The sequence below is a fragment of the Pezoporus occidentalis genome, unplaced genomic scaffold (assembly GCF_034315485.1).
Source record: "Pezoporus occidentalis ecotype Australia unplaced genomic scaffold, CSIRO_AGI_Poc_V1 ctg20, whole genome shotgun sequence".
Classification (NCBI taxonomy): Eukaryota; Metazoa; Chordata; class Aves; order Psittaciformes; family Psittacidae; genus Pezoporus; species Pezoporus occidentalis.
Genome location: NW_026913856.1, coordinates 1,261,805 through 1,284,845, shown reverse-complemented (window position 1 = coordinate 1,284,845; position 23,041 = coordinate 1,261,805). Strand labels below are relative to the sequence as shown.

Here is a 23,041-nt window from a genome sequence, read left to right as displayed (position 1 = left end):
CTTCATAAGATTGGCATCAGCCCACCTCACAAGCGTGTCAAGGTCCCTCTGGATGGCATTCCTTCCCTCCAGCCTATCAACCGAACCACACAGCCTGGTGTCATTGGCAAACTTGCTGAGGGCGCACTCAATCCCACTGTCCATGTCAGCGACAAAGATGTTGAACAAGACCGGTCCCAACACCGATCCCTGAGGGACACCACTCGTTACTGGTCTCCAGCTGGACATTCAGCCATTGACCACAACTCTTTGTGTGCGGCCACCCAGGCAGTTCTTTATCTACTGAGTGGTCCACCTATCAAATTGATGTCTCTCCAATTTATAGACAAAGATGTCGTGTGGGACAGTGTTGAACGCTTTGCACAAGTCCAGGTAGATGACATCAACAAAGTAGAAACAGAAGTAGAGATTGGCACAAGTAGAAGTGCTCAGAAATATAAAGGTGGAAGTTTTGATCCTTCTCCCTCTCATTCCTGTGTTACAAAGCAGTTCTACTCCACTGGAATGGATATCCACAGAATGGAAAAGCAGCTATTGGAAAGCAGCATCTCTAGCATTAGCCAGACACATTTTCCATTCCAAATACTAACTGCTTTAATTTATTTTAAGTTTAAAGTAATAGACTGTCAGGACATGTTTAGTTGTCCCATGTTCTGTAATCGGGTATCAACATTGCTATCCACACAGTTCTTGCCCTTGCCAGGGTGTCCACATGTGAATAACAAAGATGGGAACTTCCAAAGCTGAATCAATATACGTTTCAGCTACATTTAGTGTTGTTTCAAAGCTCCAGAAGTCTTCACTCTTTTGAAAGGCCAGCAATAGCTTAAAGTCTTGTTATACTCAGAAAATAAAGATAACTGTTGTCATAAAGAATAATTTGACTGATACACATATACGCACACACAAAAATGTATGTACAAAATACAGAAACTATGCAGGAAAAGTCAAACTAATTCAGAGTTTCTGTTATATTCATTGACAATGGGGTCTTATAGTTTGAAGCAGTTACTTTTGTTTTCCAAACCCCAAAAGAAAGAGTTCTCTAGAAGGCTCATTTTCTGGTATTCTCCGTTAATATATTCTCCTAGCTTCGTGATTACCTAACAAGACACAGTACTATTGATCTCATATGCTTGGTTGAGTTGTAGATTATGATATATTGAAGAAAAGTTCTGCTTCTAAGATATCTTGCTTTATCCTGGAGAACACTTCACAAGTCAAACATACTGATTCACATTTTAATAAAAAAGAAATTGGGACTTTTTTCTTGTTTCCTTCTTTCAAGAGACAATATCCCAGTCTCTTGGACTCTCTACTAGTACAGTTCACACCTGAAAAATACCTTATCTAAGGACATCAGCCCTTTTTCATCCATTTTTAATACCCTAAAATATAATAATAATAATAAAAAAAGAAACAAAAGCAGGAATTGATTTTCACTTTAAAGAACAAATGAAAGAAAAAAAGAAAAACAACCAAACACAAACACACAAACAAAAAACCCCACACTTACTTCATAACCTTACAAAGGAATTCTTTGGATTCAGGGATATTGTAGACTTAATTTTCTCAGATGCCATTACATTACCTGAAGCATGAGATCTCACCTGATCACTACTGTTTACAGTAACTCTTTCACAAGTAAGTTCCACATTTCATCCTATGTTTAGATTTCAAAACTTCTTCTTAGTTCAACATTCTGCAATGAGAAAATCTATGCATGTTTCATCTTAGGTTCTCTAAAATCTAGAACACGCATACTTGAAATACATTAAAAAATTGCATTTTATTTCTAATATATTTTTTCCTGAATAAGATATTCCCCCAAATCAATACTTACAAATAAAAAAATTAAAAAATAAAAAACAGATTAAGTAGCTCCTGAAGCATTCAAACATAAAAAAAATACACAACTTTCATTATACATAACAAAGTTCAATGATGAGGAGATAATTAGGAGTGTATGGGAATCACTACAAATTTGATATAAATAAATCAACTCAGGCATAGCTGAAGGCCTAATTCTACTTACATGACAAGAAAACCTTTTTTTCCTTTTTAGAGGATGATCAAGTTATTGATATTGCTGAATGAAACAAGAGATAGCCCAGTGAAAATAGTAAACCTTGAACCAGATTCCTAAATCTGATTCAGGCTATTGCCCTGAATTGTCAGTCGGTGTTCTTCATAACAAATCAATATGGAGGGTAAGTGCAATAGAGATGCATATGGATTAAATGTTCTGAGTGTTTCTCCTTACTTGCACTTACCTCTGGGTTTGTTGTTTTTAAACCAAATACACCATCCCTAAAGCCTCTAAACTACTTCTTTCAAGTGTGTTTTTTTCTCCATTCTAGTAATTCAACTCTGTGTTAATACAACTTTAAATATCCTTTAAAAGAGATTTGAGCTTTAAGCATTTGACACATTCTGGTTGCAGTCATAACAAAAGAATTTGTTCTCTTCCTAACTACTTTCAACAGAAAATATTTATAATATAATAACATCTCATTCACCAATATATACTACTCAGAATCCCAGACTACTCATCTTTAACCTCTGTGATGTTTTCACTGGGCTCTCAAACCTCACAGCAAAATACCTCTCTTTTTAACCATGCATTTTAACCTTTTGTTCTGTAATTTATGCTCAAATACACTGCCTCATCTGTTTTCTGTGAATTGAAAAAGAGCCTAACATTGCAGCTTTTGCTTTCATTCCAACTACGAAAATGAAGATTCTGCTACTGGACAAGTCTTTAGCAAAACTCAGGAGACATTCAAGCTGTGCTCAGAGAAGTATCATGAATTAAGCTGTACTACACAAGGAAGAGGTAGTTAAGCAAATTCCTTTCATCTGTTAATTGGAAAAAAAAATGTCTGATGATGAATTAGGGCAGTTGTATACTCATTAGGAGCCAGCAATGAACTGGTGGCCCCATGGAAATCAACAGCAAAATTTCAATTAGGTCATGAATCTACCTCAAAGACTTTCACCTTTCACAAATTCTAAGTAAGTAAACCAGATCTGCTTGTAGAAAATCTGAAGGAAATAAGTTCCCTAAACATGCCATTGCCAACAGGGTATAGGGCACTGAAGAAAGAAGAGAGTCGTCCTGGCTCAATACACTGAGCATCCATCCCAAGAGTATTTAGGACCTCATCATATGGGTTACAGTTGAGCAAGCAGCAACAGTACCTTGGCCAGGCAGACCTAGCCAGGTCTTCACGACTGCCCTGGGCTGCAGCAGCAATCTGTACACTACAACTGCACTTACGAGATCCTGCTTCCACAGTGCAGCTCAGCTGTTTCCAGAGACACATAGCTCAACCTTTTGCAGAAATTGGTAGGGGAGCTACACACATCTAGGATCCCACTTAATTCTTAACTACTTCATGACTTTTTCACTGTTATAAGGAGGTGGACATTATCCCTAATGGAAACTTCCTATAATAACAGCATACATTTAGGGATGTTTCTGCTTCCAAATAAGTTCTCATTTAATGTCGTTTTAAGATATTGTATTTTGCACAGTAAAATGAAACAATTTTCAGCATAGATTAAAATAGGTGAAGAAAATGTATTTTCTTACAGGTGATAACAAGCCTCAAGGTGATTCTGAGCATTACTGGTTAAGCTTTTTGTTTTCAAAGTACCACTTTTCTGAGTGCTATATGCACCTCTTCAACTTTTGAGAGAAAACACATGCATGCTTTTAACATCCATGTATTCAAGTATATTCACTTGTGTATGTTTAAAAGTACGCGCTGATTACTGCTAATAAGAATTAGTCTGAACAAGATCAAGATCTCTTTGCACTTGGTATGTCAGACTTTCTTTTGCCAACTCCTTTCTATTATGCCAGAAGTGTGCAGGCTCTTAAAAAGAAATATTTTGCAAAAAGTTCTTCCTTTGTTTCAAAGCTTAAAAGCTTCTTTCAGGAATGTAAGCTCAGAATATATTAAAAATGTCACATTGAACCTTACAGCAATAGAGTTATCAGTGTTTTGCTGTGTGCTGTCTATTCCTGAGTAGCTCTGAAGCACTTGAAGGACATCATGATAGCAATCTACAAGTGGGACTGTGTGTCAGGAGTGCTTAAGGGTTAACCTACATGAAATGCCAGGTGATAATAACTCTTATCTGCAGTCAGCATACAGAACCTGAATTCATGGGATTGCAGTGTTTTCCCAAGTCCTTTAATAGCAGCTAGAACTACAGTAATTTTGTAATTTCCTTACATTTGGGAACAGCTACTTACAATCCTGTTTCTGAGCTTACGGCTCATAACATATAGCTGTCAGATTTGACCGTTTTAAGTTGTTTCATAATCTTTAGTAATATTTCCCTGCCTGTATCTTTATTCAGCTCCTTTCATTGTACTGTATAATAGTCTTTGCAAGAGCTAGGTTATGCTATTTTACAATATTTCCTCTCATCCCATTCAATTACCAACAGTCAAATCATATGACTTGACATAAATTTAACTAGTCAAATTATTCATTGACAATGCCAGTGCTTCAGCTAAAGAAATCAAAACGTTTAAGGCAGTGTAGGAGTTCTCTTATTTTAGACAGTGACATTTTGGAGGAACGAAAGGCCTGTTGTCACCATGGTTGCTCAGTGCAGGTGCAGAGAAAGAAGCATGTGGGCAGTGTGACCACTCTGCCCCCGTAATGCTCCTGTTGAAGCTGTAGCAGGAGGTTCTTTGTCCCAGGGATTATGGGGCCCACAGGAAGTGCAAATGATCCAATGGATCACTGAATGGAAGGGTGCAGAAATGCACACTGGACACCAAACAGCTTAACATTTCAGAAATTGCCACATCTGTCTTCTATACATGCTCTTGCTGGAGGAAAAGAGAACAAGGAGTAAAGGTATACGGCTATTGGAATAATTCAATGCATTCCCTAATAGACAGAAGCACATTTCCCGTCTACCATGTTTTAGAACCGCTAGATTTGTTCAGTATCACCAATTGCACTCTCAGAAGGCAACACCCCTGTGAATTATACATTGCATCCAGAAGTGACAATGATGACACAAATCACCCAGAGACAGACATAAAAAATGAACAAACTTCACAATTTTTTATTTTTTTTTTTTAAAAAGCTACTAAAATTACAAATCACTGTCAGCTAGAAAAGGCTTCAAGAATGGTTTGGATATACCAGATAAACTTTTAATTATACTTTCAACTTGTCATAATTTTGTGTGTTATGTATCTGAAATCGATGTATCTGCCATAACGCATTAAGCGCTACATCCTCAGAGGGAACATCACAATGCTAAGCACTGTATCATCTAATTCTTCAGTGAATCCACAGCATCTGGGTAGATGGCCAGGCTCCTATACAAACAACAGGGAGACAGGCATCTAAGAATAAAGGCTACAGAAGCCATTCATTATATCTGTGCAGACACAGTAAATATAGTAACAGTAAATCTTGAGGAAATAAATGTATCCTAAGCTGTGCTCTTTAAAGACTTTCATGCTAGTTCAGAGATTCTTTTAAATACTGAAGGCATCTCACATGGGGAGAGATATTTTTCTCCATTCCTATTTCTGTGGGATCAACCCTGTAAGGAAAATCTATGAAAAATTCATAGATAATCAAGGGGATGCTCATTTTGTAGCTCTGAATGGGTCTCAGGCACTTATGTTTCACTCTGTCAACACTTTGGAAGTGCTGGGTATGAACACTAGCAAAGCTTTTACACCTAGAGAACTTCCTTGGCAAAGAACACAGACTCCTCCGGAAAGCAACTGAAAAGGTATAGAAGGGAGGAAAAATAAAAAAAAAAAAAAAAAAAAAAAAAAAATATAGCAAAAAAGAGTTGCTCAGGATTTGTAATTTGCCCTGAGATACCTTAAATAGAAACTGCTGCGCAATCAAGAAAGCTGCAAAAAAAACTGAGCAAATTAAACTAAGCTAATCTCCATGCTGGGTCAACTAGACTATGACCAATATCCAAGTTAGCCAATTTCAAGCTGACTCAGAAATCTCTGTTCTGCTAACTGTGCTGCAAACTGCCCCTGAAGGCCCCTTGCTTTTGTTTGTTTCTCAAACAGAATACATAAGCAATAAAATTTCTAAGTAAACTACTAGGAGCAATAGTATAGCCAGATCCTATTTTATATACTTATGGATTTAAATTCTGCCTTTCAAGTTGGTCCTTTAAGACATCCATAGAGCTTCCAAATTAGTTGCCTGAGATTTGAGCCATATAAGTAATGCTTTGAGAATCCATTGCTCAGGCTGTACCAGTAGTTACATTTAAAAACATCAAGGAATACTAAATTATTAATTCTGAATTAAGTTAAGTAATATGTGGTATTTAGCTAGATTTTTCATTTCGTTTACTTTCAAAGATGGGCTTAAAAGGACTAAGATACAAAGCTGGAGAAAAGATTTCATTCATGAACTTTGTTACAAGTGATTTTTGAACAAAACAGCAGGTTAGAAAGTAGTTTTCACTATAATATTCACTGAGATAGTTACCATGTGAATTATTGCATCCAGACTGTTTTTCAGAAGTCAAAATCTGGAAGTTTTCAAACCTTTGGCCTAAACATGACAAGTATTGCAACATTTCTTGCTTCTGTTCAAGGAAATATCACTTGAAAACAAACAGTAAAGAAGATAAGCTATTAAGCTGGACCCCTGATGCTCCTAGTTCTTTCATCAGGTCTTATATCTGTTAAACTTTCATAAATGTCAGTTTAAAAAAAAAGGAGTTTCAACTACATCCCAGTGCAAAAAATTCCCATACTCATTCTGCTAGACCACAGGCTTCAAAACCAGCTGCAATACTCCCCTAAAGAATTGAGATATTCAGGAAGAATAAGTAGTACTATGCTGTAGCTTCATTTCCCACAATAAAATTTGGGTTACAAGTTGCTTTGTCTTTGCAGGTGTAATATCATAATTACTGAAACTGCATGCGGAACAAAGGGAAAAAGCATCACTATGAATAATAAGAGCTAGTTCAATCTTTTATTAAAATCACTGTTGTTTTCTACCACCTGGTAAAATTCTCTTGTTGATTTTCATCTCTCTTAGCTACAATAAACTTAATAAAACTCCTATAAAATATTTGCATATGCATTATGATGAGCTTACTGAGCTTACGGAACTTAACTGCAGTTACTCATATTGTTAGCACAATATACAAGTGAAGTTAAAGTGCAGCCTACAAACTTTTTCAGTATTTGTTACAAAGTAAATATGGGTTTAATGAACTGTTAGTTCCCCTCTCTTGTTACTAGTTACCTGCTCTCAGAAACAGTCTGCCTCACTCATCAGTATGAATTTTTTAGTGTTTATGGAGCACAGTAAAACAACTATAATTTACAATTAAGCTTCTATCCTTTCTATCCCTTCAGCAATAAAGGCAATTTTCTCTTCTTTCATGAACAGCCAAAACTTCTTATGCTAAAGGCCTTTCCAACCTATCATGTCCATAGAAGCAAAATAGCATAGGTCACAAGGAAACCACAGCCCACATGTAAATGGGTCCACACTCTCCACTTTGTAACTTGAGAGAGAAAAGAACATCAGATAAGACTGTGGCTATTCCCTTCAAGCAGTGGCAGAAATTATATGTACCTTCTCCTTAACTTTGGATAATCAGGTATTAGACATTTTAAACCCTGCTTTTAAGTAACAACTGAAAAACAAATCAAGCAAATTTCAGACCTGCAGTGATATCCCTTCCACTTCTGATTAAAGCAGACACATGAGGTTGCCCTAGATTGTCATGACTGCAGTATACTTAACAAAACACAAGTATGAGTCCATTCTGGGTTGAGTAACAAGAAATATAACTTAATATTCAGGAAACTCAAATGATTAGAGGAGTATGTGCTGGAGGGTCAGAAAGAATTTCTCTCTGTCCCTCTTCCCTTTATAAGTCTTTTAGAGGACTGAGATATTAGAAAAGGATTTTTTATTTCAAGGCTGATGTATCCATGCAGTTTAAAGTCAACTCCTTGAGGAGATGGTCAACACCAAAGTAACATAAGTCTTGGTTAAAAAAAAAAAAAAAAAGAAGTAAAAAAAAAAAACAAACCCACTGCCATTACCTTGTCCCTGAAACACTGAAGAAGTTAGGAAGACAGTGTAGGCAATTGCACTGATTTGAAATGGAGATTTGGTAGCCAACTGTTACCCTGGCCTACTAGAGTTAATAGCAGGTGCATATGACTCAGTGCTATTCAATACCTTAGAGCTATAATAAAAATATCCCGAAAATTTCCTGAGCTGAAACTCCTCAGAACCTTACAGCTTTCATCACAGCCTGAGGATTTTGTTTGTGTGGATATCACCTGGTCCAAGTTGTTCTCAGAAGATAATATCCACCAGGAAATCATTCGTTTGGCAGGAATTTACCCTAATAATAGTTCTACTTTTCACATTCTTTTTGCTGATCATGTTTTACTGTGTTGTTCATGTGCTACAGTACCAACAGCAGCAGAGCTCACCTTGAACACTGAGAAGAGTCTGAAATTGATTTTGTTGGTTATTACAATGGTGGCAGCAGCTGACCTCACATCCAGCACTGTGCAGAGTGTAATTTTTGCACACAGTGTTGAAGTTGCCCTTGTTATGAGATTCTACTGCTTTGTAGGAATCAATGATATTTGGAAATGACAGTCCTATGTTACCATAAAAGCAAGACAGTTTTGTTTTATAATGTGGATGGCAATAGCATATTACTGCTGCTTATACAACCAGATCATGTCTTTCAATATCTCTGACTCCATGGAGTGACTTGTAATAGTTACAGCCCAGAAACTGTTATAAGCATGTATTTGCGGAAGCACACCCATAAGAAGTCCTAAGGAAGTGACTCCAACAGTTCATGCAACTTCAGGTAACACAGCAGCATATGTAAGAAAATGAGTTTTCATTAGAGAAAGTGCCATTATTAGTCTTCCATGTAGAAAAGACTGTGAAGAGTGGTCAACTGTTCAAGCAAAATGCAGCAACAGTGAATAAAAGTTTATTAATTTATACTAGAACCGTAAAACTAAAGACAGCAATTCCCAAAAGGTAATCTCCATCTCATCAAAATATCATCTCCCACTTAAGTTGTCAGAAAATGTTAATTAAGAAACAAAAACATTTCTGTTTGACTGAAACACACCAAGGAATACCAGATTTTTAGCTAGTGCTGAGTGTACTTCACAAATTTACAGCATTAAATAGCTCAGAACTTGATTACAACAGTCAAGCAATACAGGCAGTGAATGCCAGTGTTCTTTCCTTGAGCAGAAGGTCTAGATAAACACTGTGGTTCAAAATGCCTCAATCGACTACTTTATCCCACGTATATAAATTAATAAAAAATTCCTTACAATGGTTTCTAGTCTGTTAACTTTAACTATAGTAATGACAATGAGCTCAGTTTAATACCTTGCATTATGTTAACCGTAATTAGTAATTTTTTTTTTGTTTAAATATTCTTTCTATTGTTATTTTGTAGGAAGGAAGAATACAGTGACTATTACAACATCCTATGTTTATTCTCTTGGTATGAATTTAGACAGAACAAAAACTGATTCAGGCATACACAACTGGTCACTATCTCAAAAAACACAATAAAGGAAAAGGATGTATTTTTCGCCCCCAAGACTTCAGTGCTGAATTATTTCATGCTTCTGGCTCTGTAGTTATACTTGACAATGTGTGCTCCCACACACAGACAGCAAAACAAAGATATAGATTAAATACAGAAATCTCAGTTTTATTTTGATTAACTGGAATCTGACACACTGCCAGCTACACCCACCTATTCACAGGCAGTTACCACTTGGGACCTTCTAACATGGAACTCAAATTGCTCACAAGGCCTGAAGCATACCAGTAATTCCCAACACACCTTTGGTATCATGTGTTAGGATAGTAAAAAGTTATTATCACCTTATCTTTATTAAAATCACTATTTACTGAACACACAGTCATGCCCTAACAAATGAAATCTCCCCCTAAAAAGTTTAACACTGAAGCCTAATTTTTGTAAAAGAAGATGAAACGAGTAGTCTGACAAGCAGCAAACTGGGAGAGAGAAGATAAATCTTGATAAGAACAGGTTATGATAAAAGTGAACATAGTGCTTACCTTAGCGATTCTGAGATGTGTATATATAGGTAGACAAATAGCAGTCTGAGGTCAGGAATCTTTTTCATACAGTGAGATAAATATCCATGTATTTGTTCAATATCATAAATAAATGCAAATGTGGAAATGTCGGTAAATGCAGATAATTCTCTGTCTCCTCAGAAATACAAGCAGCTTGCTTTATATATCCCACGTGCCACTGGTTCCTGACGGATAACAAAGGAGAAAGAGGATACAATGGCTTCTCAGCTCCTCTAAGAGCTTATACAGAGAAGACACTGGGGTGTTAACTGTATCCAATTATACCTAGAAGATCTAGCAGTTACATACTGTAAGCTTTCTCTAAGTCAGACCATTGCAGTTATTCTTAGCTGCAGATATTGCCAGAATTCTGACATGTTTAAAAAACTCCTGCCAGACATAGGCAGAACCAATATAATTTTTAAAAAATACAGCCTCAGACTTAATATCTCAGATTTAATATAGGCTTTCCACTTTAGGGTTTCTGGGATTGAAATAATCTACAAGCTAACAGTTAAACAAGAATCTTACTGTTGTTTTTTAGGTTCCTCACTTCTCACTTGATTCCACAAATACAAATACGATTTTTACTTTACGTCAGAAATCTGATACACTGGTTATTCAATTATCAAGTTGCTCTTTTCTTGCATATTAGCCACTGAGTAGGTATCAGACTGAAATATATTTAATCAAATGGTTTGTGAAAATGGCCAAGCAGAATGTGTCTATACAGTTCACTGAGCAAAGTAGTGGAAAGGCAGGAGGAAAAAGATTAAGTTGGACTTGATATACAGAAATAATTACCATAATGCGTACATGCATCAAGCTAAGTGCTGTATTTCTGAATCTGTCTTCCTACACAACGACTTCCTCCACATCATCCCCCATAATGTTTCCAGGTTACATCTGAACCAGTTTTATCAGGGCTGTACAACTGGTAGCTGAACATAATTAGTTAATATCGCTGGGATTTTAGAGTTACTGTACAGTGTTACAGTCATTATCAGATGTCTAAAACTAATAATGATCATCCATTTGTTGCATTAGAAAGAATCTTCTGGAAGAATATTCCACCTGAAAAGAAATTCATTCTGGTTCCTGTTAATACTGTGCTCAAAAAAAGAGCTGTGAGATGACACCTTGACCCACCAGTTACATGCCCATACTGCCTATATTAATTTTGCTTTGTACCAGAAAATGCCATTTCTCCATGATAACCTTTGGGCATAAAGCACTCCACAGGGCTCTGGAACAAAGGTACCACCTTTTCACAGTTACATGCAAGCAAAATCTTTGAAATTGCAGCTGCTTGCTACAAGAAAGTTTTCATCCCTCCGGGTGTAGCAGCCCCCAGATTACCTCTCCCTCTTCCATGAGCTGCTGAAACCACCACTGTCTGGCAAGCTTATAAAAGAGCTTAAAACCATTCTACTGTCCTCCTCTTTGACTTCCCAGCCATAGCCATGCCTCTGTACAATTAAACCACAAACTATGTAATAATTTCAGTAAATTAACTCCTCACAGACACACAATTCCTGAGTTGTGGCTTAAGCCACATCCTTAACTCACCAGGGGCATTGATGGGTACTAAAAACAACAATAATCTAAAACAGCTTTAAAGAGATGCCTTATGTTCTTCAGATGCTCCTCCAATATTCCTTTACACTTACAAATACAGTCTTTAGATTTTGACTGTTCCTTGACCATGGGAGCTTGACCACAAGGAAGATTTTGTTTTCCCACTGCTCACTCAGGAAAGTACTCTGGCTTTTATTTTGTACATGTAGCTCCTATTTAGGAAAGGAGGAAAAATAAGAATCAGACCTGACCCCCCATTAGTGAAGTCTAGATATTTATGCTTTGTCCCTAAAAGGACTTTATAGTGAGATTCCATCTTTGATTTAAAACAGTAAATAATAGAATTTTTTTTTTTTTTAAAACAGAAACCAGAACTTAAGATTGCTTCTAAGGAATCTTTCCTGGGATACCCAGGACATGTTAGTCTCTTGGACCATGAAGTACAACCATTCTTTTAAGAAATTCTATACAGAAGAAATTGCTGTAGAAAGGTCAGGATCAGCTGAAAAGGGACAGAGAAAACAGAGCTTGTGAGGTCAGTCAGTATCCTAGGCAGCAGTAATTTCAACCACAACTGCAGCAAACTGGTGCAACCCTTTACAACTGATGGAGACTACACCCACATACTGCAGGAGAGGTGCTTATTTCCTCCACTATTGACACACAATACCCAAGTCACAATGTTAGGGTTTTGCACAAAACAAAATGTCTCAGCAAGGAAGGACCTCTGACATTAACTTCTGCCCGCTTTGGGTCATGAAATATTCCATCTGCCAGCAAACACCACCAGCTTGTCTTGTGAGGAAGCCTCATTATTCATAATGTTACAATGGTCATATAAGACAGGATTTGGGCAAACAGGCCTTTATCTCAATTCCTGTCATCCTCACAAGCTTTGAGAGTTTTGCTTTTGTTTTTAAATTATGACATGGTTAAACAGGTCATTCCTCCAGTGCTTACTACTCACATAAAGGTAGGAGAAACAGATATCACCAGACTCTGTGATCTGACCTTCACAGGATGTCTTCTTCAAGCATCTTATTGTTCTTGGTTTGTATGCATAATTATTATTTTTAAATAGAGTAACTCCTGGGTGCAATAATCCCACCCCTAATTGATCTGTAAAGAATATAGTTCCATGGATAACACAGCAACGAAGGAGAACAGCATTTCTTTTGCCCTGTCTCTCAATACTAGTTTAACAGCTTTTTGAACTTAATATGCCCAAACAACGTGAGATGTATACAATTAATATGATGGCAAAAACAACATAAAGCTTTGATGGAGAAAACTATACATAATTTTTGTAAACCATAGGTTTTACAAAGCTTGAATTAATGGATTTATTTCCTTGTTTTCCTTTTCAAAAGCACAGAACTAGCTCTTATTAAACAATATTATTGGATTCTTTGGTATAAACATTACAGTAAGGAAAAATGAACACTAAAGAAACTCGTTTGAATTCATATGGTCAGTAAATATTGATGATAATGATTTATTCTTCATCCTTTTTTAATACTTTCCTTGGAACTCGTTTTGTTTCCATTTTCTACATTTGATTATCATACTGAAATTTGCAAGAAAAAACAATTTGCCAGCTAAATGTAAATTTATGAGAAATGCACGTCCTCACCTAGGCTACATGTACTTGAATTGGTGATAGGAAAGAAGTTCCAGGATTGCAACAGGATTGCTGATTTGTTTACACTTAGACATGAACAGAAACATATTGCTGAACAGGGGCCATATTTCCTTTTAGACTTTTTAATTGCCCTAGTTCTTAAAGTTTTACCACAGCACTGAGAATTTGGTTCCTCCCCTTTGCAACAGATTATGGGTTTTATGACTAACCAATAACTTTATATTCACTGGCACCAAGATATACACTGCATCAATTTTCTTTCATTTTTGTTTCTCAAACACTACACACAAAGACACCACTATAAATATGTGACACGACTAAACGATGAAACAGCAGCTTCCTGCTGAAATTTTAAAGTGAGATAGACATTGTTTTAGCTGAGGAAGCCATTTAGATACCAGCTGTTCCCACTGAAAAGATGTGGCAGCCATCAGCAGAAATAAGAAATGCTCTCTCTGTACATATTGAAATGAGTTTTACCCTCCTTTCCATTCTGTTTTGTGTTCCTGCTGGTGAAAAAAGAAAAAAATTCATCTCACACTCATGTTTCTTTGCAAGCACAAATGTTAAATGAGAGGAATCTGTATCTTTGCACCCATACATGCTCTTAGGTTAAGTTCAAAACCAGGAGCTACAAAGCGTATTTCTTCTGCACAGTAATAAACTGATGAACAGTCTCAGAGCTGGAATTAAAGGTAAAAGAAGAAACTTCTGTGCATCTCCCAAATTTTCCATATTTGTTTGTTTCTAGGTGGTGTTTATGCTTTATATTATAATTAGAAGACAATAACATTTATCAGATACCACTGCATGAAATTGCAGAATAAGTGTGGATAGTTTAGTGATACCTGAAAATAATCTTTTTTTTGCTGTATCTGAGAATTAAGATTCATACAAATTACAACAGGCACAGTTTGGAAAGCAACATACAGTTACTCAAATATTCTAGATTTAAATCTAGATAAAAGATTTAAAAGTCTATATATAGACTGTATATATATATCAGTAAAATCTTCATATGGATATATCTGTTCAGAATACCATCTTCTAATGGTTGTGACAGAATATATGCTTGTGCTTTACATCTAAAAAAAGAGATAATTTGACAGAAGTAACACCTCTTCCTAATTATGGTATAAAAATCACTATATCATATTAAAGATGTTGCTTCTTTTGTCACAGGCAATCAGTTCTAAAAATCTGATTAAAAAAAAGCATTGCATTAGTGTGGTATTCTCAAGTTGCTTCTTATTAACATTTTATTGCATTATACTCTAATGACAACCAGCATTGGTTCCATTACTCTAAATAAAAAGTATAGTCATTTTCTTCTTAATGACTGAAGTGAAATGCATCCACAGGGACGTTTTCGTTTACTCTCTCCTACAGTGTAACATTGTCATTAATACTCTTGAAGACAACTTGTAGACAAAAGTTATCTCTGCAGAGGCACCAGATATTAATTTTTAAATATATGTGTTCTCAGTCACATGCAAAATGTTAGATTTCTTCAAATACAACACCATCCATTCATGCAATATACAGCTAATTCCTTGAAATGTTTTAATGCAGCAATAAAACAATTCATTTTATGATGCTTGCACCAAAAGACCATAAGAAAAAGAAGCAAATTAAATCTCACATACTTTTGAGGCAGGTAATTGCCACAGAACTCAGGTAAAAGAGAGATTATGATTTGTCCATCTCTATGCTACCCAGCATGTCAAATATAAAAGGATGGCTATAACATAAGTTATTCAGACTATAAACTGCATAAAGACAGGAACTTCGATTTTGGTAAGTGCTACAGGCAATCAAATCCTGAAACAACTGGGATACCTCTGTATATATATGCTTCTGTATGAACATGTAGACAAGGACAAATATAACCATTTTTCTACACTTTCAGAGCAATGCAAGAAAAACACATATCACCTGAGGGTATTAACCAAAGATCTGTTTTTTCTATACAATTAGAGCTAACTAGTAGGACCTCTTTGGAGTGTTTCCCAAACCACTTGTACAGGGTCTCCTGGAAAATCCCTATCCTGGCAGACATCAGGAGGGCAAAGGTGAGCACAGCAAAACCTAGCAGCCACCACAAGAAAACCTGGAGTCCATCCTTTTCATTTAAGCTGGAGTCAGATGCCACTTGCTTTACAGACATGAAAGTGCAGGTGAAGATCCCCACGAACACCTGGGCTATGGACATGTAGTTAGATACGCTGTATCTTTTCTTCAAAATGATGATACCTAGAGCCATGCTTGCTATGAGAGAACCTGATCTGAAGATCATGTGCAGTGGCATGGCGATATTTAAGTTCAGGGCACAGTTATTCACCACACTGACAGTGAAGAACATGGCCACCATGGTGAAATTTTTAGTATGGCTGGCTTCTTCCTCCCAGAGTTGGTTTCGAAGATAAAGCCTTCCACTGCAATAAATAAGAACTGGAAGAATGTCATTACGTTCCCACATCCTGGAAACTGCCTGGCCAGCAGCACCAGGAATACCACGTTGCAGCAGCAGCCGCCGAACACCAGACCCACAGCCACAGCCAGGTGCATCAAACAGCGAGGCAGATCTACTCTGCTCTCGTGAGACCTCACCTGGAGTATTGTGTGCAGTTCTGGTGTCCTCAACACAAGAAGGACATGGAACTGTTGGAACAAGTCCAGAGGAGGGCCACGAGGATCATCAGGGGACTGGAGCACCTCCCGTATGAAGACAGGCTGAGAAAGTTGGGGCTGTTCAGCCTGGAGAACAGAAGGCTGCGTGGAGACCTCATAGCAGCCTTCCAGTATTTGAAGGGGGCCTATAGGGATGCTGGGGACGGACCATTCATTAGGGACTGTAGTGATAGGACAAGGGGTAACAAGTTAAAACTTAAACGGGGAAGTTTAGATTGGATATAACGAAGAAGTTCTTTCCTGTTAGGGTGGTGAGGCACTGGAATGGGTTGCCCGGGAAGCTGTGGATGCTCCATCCCTGGCAGTGTTCAAGTCCCGGCTGGGCAAAGCCTTGGTTGAGATGATTTAGTGTGTGGTGTCCCTGCCCATGGCAGGGGAGGGTGGAACGAGATGATCTTAAGGTCCTTTCCAACCCTAACTATTCTATGATTCTATTCTAGTAGTCACCAAACTTTCTCCGTTGTTTGCAGGGTTTGTTCTCTTTCTGAACCAGGTCACTGAGAGGCAGATGTGTCACTTACAGCCTAATGGTTTGATTTTCAAATTAACTGGCTGTGCTTATGTTTTCAAAGACACTTTAGAGTCAAAGGATGCAGAGATATGCTTGGGGGCATAAGGGAGTGTTTAAAGGAGGCTGGTATTAAACCCAATTGATTTCCAATCTAGACAGGTAACTGCCAAATACCTCTGCATTCAAAATAAATCCTACCTTGTACCTATTTCCATCTTGGGTTTGTGACTGGTAGTAAAAACCCCTTCGCAATAAATTTTCAGGAAATCAATAGTTGCTCAGGACTTTTGTAAACATCAGTTAAAAGTGTACATTCAGAAACATAAATAGAGACATAGGAGTCTGTCCCTTGGTTGTTGATTATTACCCTTGTCCCTTGTTCTGAACCACTCACAAATATCTGCAGGAGCAGAAGGTGGTTATTTACATGACAGGCAACTGGTGCAGTCATTAGCTTCATACAAGGATTATGCATACAGGTAAAAACAAATGACTAATGGCATCCAAATTTCAAAACCCACCTTCTCAACCTAAAGAAAGCAACCTTGGATGGTGGCTTCAGTAGCCTCCAGCTATCTTTCCTCATTTACCCTTCAGCACTTCAGTTGCTTGCATTAATCCTGACTGTCACTCTCTCTACATCATACGTACTTCACTATAACTGTTACCACCACCTCTTATAACAGTATGTTTGCTCAAGTCCACACAAACTTGGAATCAAATCCTGGCTTTCTAAGGGTCATAACTCCTTTTGCTAGTATTCAAATTACACAAAACTTTTGTATTCCCTGAGCAAACAAGTTTAAGTTTAGCAAAAATAAATGAGGAGCCCATGGTTTGAATGCTATAGGACAGCATTCCCTTGCTTCAAGCTCTCCCGTGTTCTCCAGTAAAGATCCTAGCGCGTTAATCATTACTTTGTTTGCAGGGTTTGCTTAGATTTTTAAGATTTCTTCTGGAGGTAGTTATTGTGTTACTACTACAAGACTAATTAGCTCGATACACAGTTTCATAAAACTCAATAACTTACAAAGTACATTAACACTGAAAAGGAAATAGGGTATGCACAAAATAAAGAAGTCTGAGCTGGAAAGCAAAATTTAAAAATGCAAAGACTACATGATAAACAAAAAGGGTCATAAATTGCAACAAGATGCTCTATGAAGCAGTGTATTGTATTTCCTGATGCCAGATGAAATGCATGTTACTATCAAATACAAGAGATTTTAAGTATCTAAAACCTAACTAATCTGGGAATCAGCAGCTAAAAGAAAACTTTGAAGTGGTGACATTAATTTTGACTCCTGTTGAGTAAACAAGTGCATATTCTTATCAAGCACCATACTGCACCCTCATGAAATACAAAAATTTCTTTTGGGTTTAAGAAAGTGTCCACAACTACAGGGTGGAAAGCTATTGCAATTAATCGGACTATAACACTCTACAGAAAAGAATCCCAGACTCAGGCATTTGGGAAAACACTAATAACACAAATCCCAAATGTATATGGAAGTAGTATTATGAATTGCATCTTTGAAGACCAGCATTCTAAATAGTTTCATATTTTTTTCAGGTTTACTTTAATTTTAAAGTATATGCACCAACTGACCAGCTGAACATCTGAAAATCAGTAAGTGTGGCAAAAATCATAGTTGAATTCTGAAATTTTGTACTGCTTTTATTGTGTCTGAAATAAGACACTAATTTGGTTTTAATAAAAAGTAATTGAAAGTCATTTAGTACCAATTGATTGTTAAGGGGATATATTTTGTAGTTTCAAATCTATAGAAATGCAGTATAATTAACTGAAAACTTCATAGACAATAATGCAATTATAATCTCAACAATTTTAAACTTCCAAGTAACGTTTAAACAGTTAATTAAATTTTGAAAGATAGTGCTATATCACATCTATAAGGTGAATTACTGAAAAATGCTAATCGATATTTGTTGAGTAATCCAATTGAGTAATCTAATTTCGAGCATCTCTGAAACTAAAGACAACTTCAGAAATCTGACTTACAAACTATATAAATACCCAGATATTCATTTAATAATCAATTACATGTTAAATTATTGAATGTTACTCGTTAGGTATGGACACAGAGCCAACGTGAAAGCAACCAGCTTAAGGTTTTCTTGTTCTACCATTTTTCAACATGCTGTATAAATACAAATCTCACCTAATTGCTCTAACATCCTACTTCTGAGCACATTGAGTGAAAGGTCTTTCTTTTGTTCAGATTGGTATGTTGGATATGCAGCTGCAAACTCAGAGCATCTTTTACGCCACCTTTTAAAACACATTAATTCGGCTGAAGCAGAGAACTTATGTTCCTTAAAACAAAGACACAAGTGCCATATTTCCAGGTTTGATGATATCAGGGGAATCTTTGGTGTCCAGGAGCTCCAGGTGCTTTGCATTTTAACAAGGTTCCATTTTTCAGGTCCCATTCCTATTCCTGTTTGTCACGAGAGCTCCAAGTTACACAAAGGAATCTTCCTTGCACAGCAGCAGATTGCAAAAGCTGTTTTCAAACCTCTGCTACTCTGTGCTGTTAAATCTTCACTATAGAAGAGAAAGCATTCCTTTGCCATTCTTTGCTTGTTATAAGGATACATTCTGAGATGGCAGTTTATGAATGCAGAAAAGCTTTATCCTAAATGAGATGTCAACTTGTACTTACTAGTAAGCATTGGTAGCTGTTAACTGACTGCTATTTTACCATACCTCCAACGAGCCATGGTTGAATTATTGGATTCTTACTGTTTATTTCCCCTCTCATATAAATTCTGTGTTTGTAACACACCAGATAGAGCTAAAATAACCTCTTTATCTGCTACCAAAATTAGGTACTTGCTTATTATACCTACGTCAGCTCTAAACTAAAAACTCACCAGGAGAGAGACTACTTCACCAGCTATATTTGCAGTTCTCAGCATAACGTCAATATTTTCAGAAACCTATGGTTTCTAAATAGATTACACAACTCAGTTTTAATGGATTTGACAAAGCAGTGCATCAGCACAAGAAGAGTCAGGAGGTGTTTTGCCAGATCAATTCTTAAATATGTTGAACAGCAGAAATAAAGAGCTGCATAGGTAAATATAGTAGCATGCTAAGAGGTGTCATTTTATTTCTGGATTTCAGTTTTATAGTCTAGCCAACTTTACCACTGACATACTGCTCCTTGAGATTCAGTACTCCAGGACAGAAATTGTCATCAGTGCCTCTTCATGTAAACAATACAGATAAAAAAGGGGTTAAAAGTCAAATGATGGCAAGCTTGACTAAGGTGCCCCAAAGTAGCCATACTTTAATTTTATATAAAAGGAAAATAGAAAAACAAATCTTTCTAAAAATATTTTTTCTATTCTTTCTTGGGTTTGGTCTAGAGGCAAGACAGTAGATTACTGTAATGTCTGAGCTTACTGATACCTTTTTTTACAATTACTATTACTACTTATTTTTAAATTGCCCTGTAATGGCAAACATGTTAAAGAAATAAATAAAATCAAGAAGGGTGGCAAATAAAATGGAAAGTAAAAGTGTACCAGGGTGCAGTATTTAACACTGTTCACAGTACAAGACATTTCAAAGTGTAGGACACACGTCCACATTGCATCAGAACTATGGCTCTTTCTTTGACAGGCTTTTCTAAAAACTGTGTGACAGTTTTCACTGTGAGCAACACTGAAGGACAGGAAACTTGATTCCATCATTTCATGGTTGTCAGCTCTACAGACAGGAAGGTATATTTCAGGACAACACACTTTGCAGCAGCTGCTTGCATGAATAAGAACACACTTCCATCATTAGTCATTTAACCCATATAATGTGACAACAACATTTATTACAGAAGCTTGGAAATTCATGACAGTAGCAAGAAGCCACAATTGTTCTTTATACAATTTGCATGTGTTGAGTGCTTCAAGGAGACAGTGTATTTCAACATCAATAAAATTTGTCTTCTTCCTACCCTAATTTACTAGGTAAAGAAGGGGTGAGATAGGATCATTTACCAAGGCTTCAGAACCTTGTGAGAAGACATCGCTGGGTCAAATATCCCACTGTGACTGCTACAGTCTGGCAGCAGGTGACTCATGGTGCTCTCTCTTTTAAAAAGTTAAACCAAAAAGGGCACAGATTTTAGCATACATCTGAAAACCAATAACCAGTGACCATAAAGATTTAACTAGTTTTATCTATGACATGGTAGCAATTCTTATGATGAACTCATTCTACCCTTACAAAGTCCATACTGCAGCAGCCACCATTCAGCCTTCCCTGAGTGCCCCAGAGTAATAACTGGCTCACTCATAACAGCAAGCTCAAATGTGCAGCCATGCCTCCCAGGATTTCTGTTCCCCTTACACATCTGTATGGAAGAATAGTGACTCAACCCTAAATGTACACTGAAGTCAAATTGCTTTGAGAAGTCTCAGTTCCACAACATCAAATACATGAATATGCTGTTTGGGTCGATCCTGTAATTTAAGAACACTGCAGCTGAAGGAAGCTTTGACGAAAAAAAGCCATGAGTAAGAACTGAATACTACAGAATTAAGGTAACAATTAAAGTTTATAAACTTCTTGGTATTTACTTTGAAGCTTCACAGCACCCATCATGAGTCTATTATAGCCTGATAAATACAGACCAAGCACTTAAGAGATTGTTGGGTTTGACAGTCACCAAATAAGGCAATAATGAAAGCTAAATTTAACCTGCTTAGATTGCTGACACTTTCCAGACTACTAATCAAATAAATGGTGAGTCGATGGTTCGGCATTCTACAGCCAAACTTTAGTTTGGGTCTCAGAAACTGCGTCTGCTTTTAACATCTACAGCTCCTTTGCAATTAATGCTTGCAAAGAAATCTACATTTGTTTCTCTAAGTTGGATGGCTAAACTGTCTAACTGAAATTGACTATAACAAAAAACAACAACAAAAATGACAACAACAACAAAAATGGCAACAACAACAAAAAAACAACAAGAAAAGCAGCAAATATTGAAAGGAAAACAACAAAACCCAAACCACTGCAAAATTAACTGAGATCACTTTGACCAGACATAGTAAGTTAACAATACAAAAAATCCTTGAGTTCACATCCATACTATCCAAGACTGACATTGCCTGCTCACACTATTCCATCAGGTAAGAAAGAAAGAATTAATACGCTTCCTTTAGAAGTCAATTGCTACGTAAATCTCAATTGTGCCTGTGAGCATCAATCAGTGCCAAAGCTCTGATAAATTTATGTTTCACCTCATATATAATTCAAAATATAGTTCTAAGTCTGAAAAAAACCACACTGCTTGCCATGTGCTATGTGGTTTTCTGTTTGTTTTCCAACCAGTTATGCCAGAGATGCTTCACACCTACCGTAATTTTTTTAACATCTGATGCGTAATGAGAATATTTTATGCAGCATAAGCAGTCCTTTTTCTTCCTTCCCTCAATTTCTTAAGTAAAGTGATAATTAAAGCACTGTTTTATTGTCAATAGATGAACAGGGACTGGTTCCAGACAATTCCTTTCTAAAAGATCTTGAAACAAGCTCCAGAGACTTCCTACCTGAAAATAGAGAGCTGACAGAGTTCAGCAAAAGGACACCAGGTGTTGGTGCAGGAGTTCACAGTGTTTTACAGAAGTGCAAGTCATAATCATTTGGAACTCTAGAACTTCCTCTCCGGGCTGCTGGTATTCACATGCATCCCATCAAAGCGCAGTGTCAAACCTGCAGTCCTAAGTGATTGCCTTCTTCATGCCAGTTGTAAAGCAGAAGGTGCAGAAGATGGTGAAAGATAAATACCTTATTTCCAAGCCTCAGATATGCTCCAAAGAGTATGCAAATAATCCTGTGTACATTTTACACGTAAGATACCACAGCTGCATTTATAGAAAAATTGAGACTCTTTATGCAGTGTCCAGCATAAAAAATGTTGAACTGACTCTCTAATTTTTTTCTGTTTTTCTTAATGCCTTTTTACTGCACAATAATCCTTATCTTAAGCATTTCACAGGACAAGAGAACTCTGGCTATAGAGCTTCATGAAATATTACACTGCCACTCAGAGACAAGCAGCACAATTTTTGGCAATGTAGGTAACAATGTCATTTACAGTTTGGATTCCACACTGTCCCTCAAAAAATGCAGTTAAGGTGGATGATTGAGAACACCTCGGCAGAAATCCTCAGAAACATGTACGTATGGAACACTTCATTGCTATTGAAGCGTACACCTCCAAGGTAACAAAAACAGAAGTTATGAAACAAATTTTATATCCCTACCACAGCTAACCCACTTGAGAATCCCAATATCCAGTACTGTGGCCTAAAGATCTGAGGTAACATTAAAAAGTACATTACGAAAAGAAGGATGATCTACTGGGTAAGAGGTCCAGACAGCATTATGCAAGCCCAGGCTTCAGCCTTGTGAAAAGGTGTGATAACTACATTCCACTG

At 36.9% G+C, this 23,041-nt stretch overlaps 1 protein-coding gene and 1 long non-coding RNA gene across 2 annotated transcripts; both read right to left on the bottom strand.

The window, feature by feature from the left end:
* Positions 1-3,602: 3,602 nt before the first annotated feature.
* Positions 3,603-22,202, bottom strand: LOC134163390 (uncharacterized). The gene is made up of 3 exons (XR_009964715.1): positions 22,151-22,202; positions 5,662-5,770; positions 3,603-4,848 (listed from the first exon to the last, which is right to left on the bottom strand). It is a non-coding gene; the product is annotated as an uncharacterized LOC134163390 (long non-coding RNA).
* Positions 15,266-15,936, bottom strand: LOC134163404 (nucleotide sugar transporter SLC35B4-like). Its single transcript, XM_062618217.1, is given in 2 exon segments — positions 15,266-15,753; positions 15,756-15,936. Coding segments are annotated over 2 exon segments (669 nt in total).
* Positions 22,203-23,041: the final 839 nt, after the last annotated feature.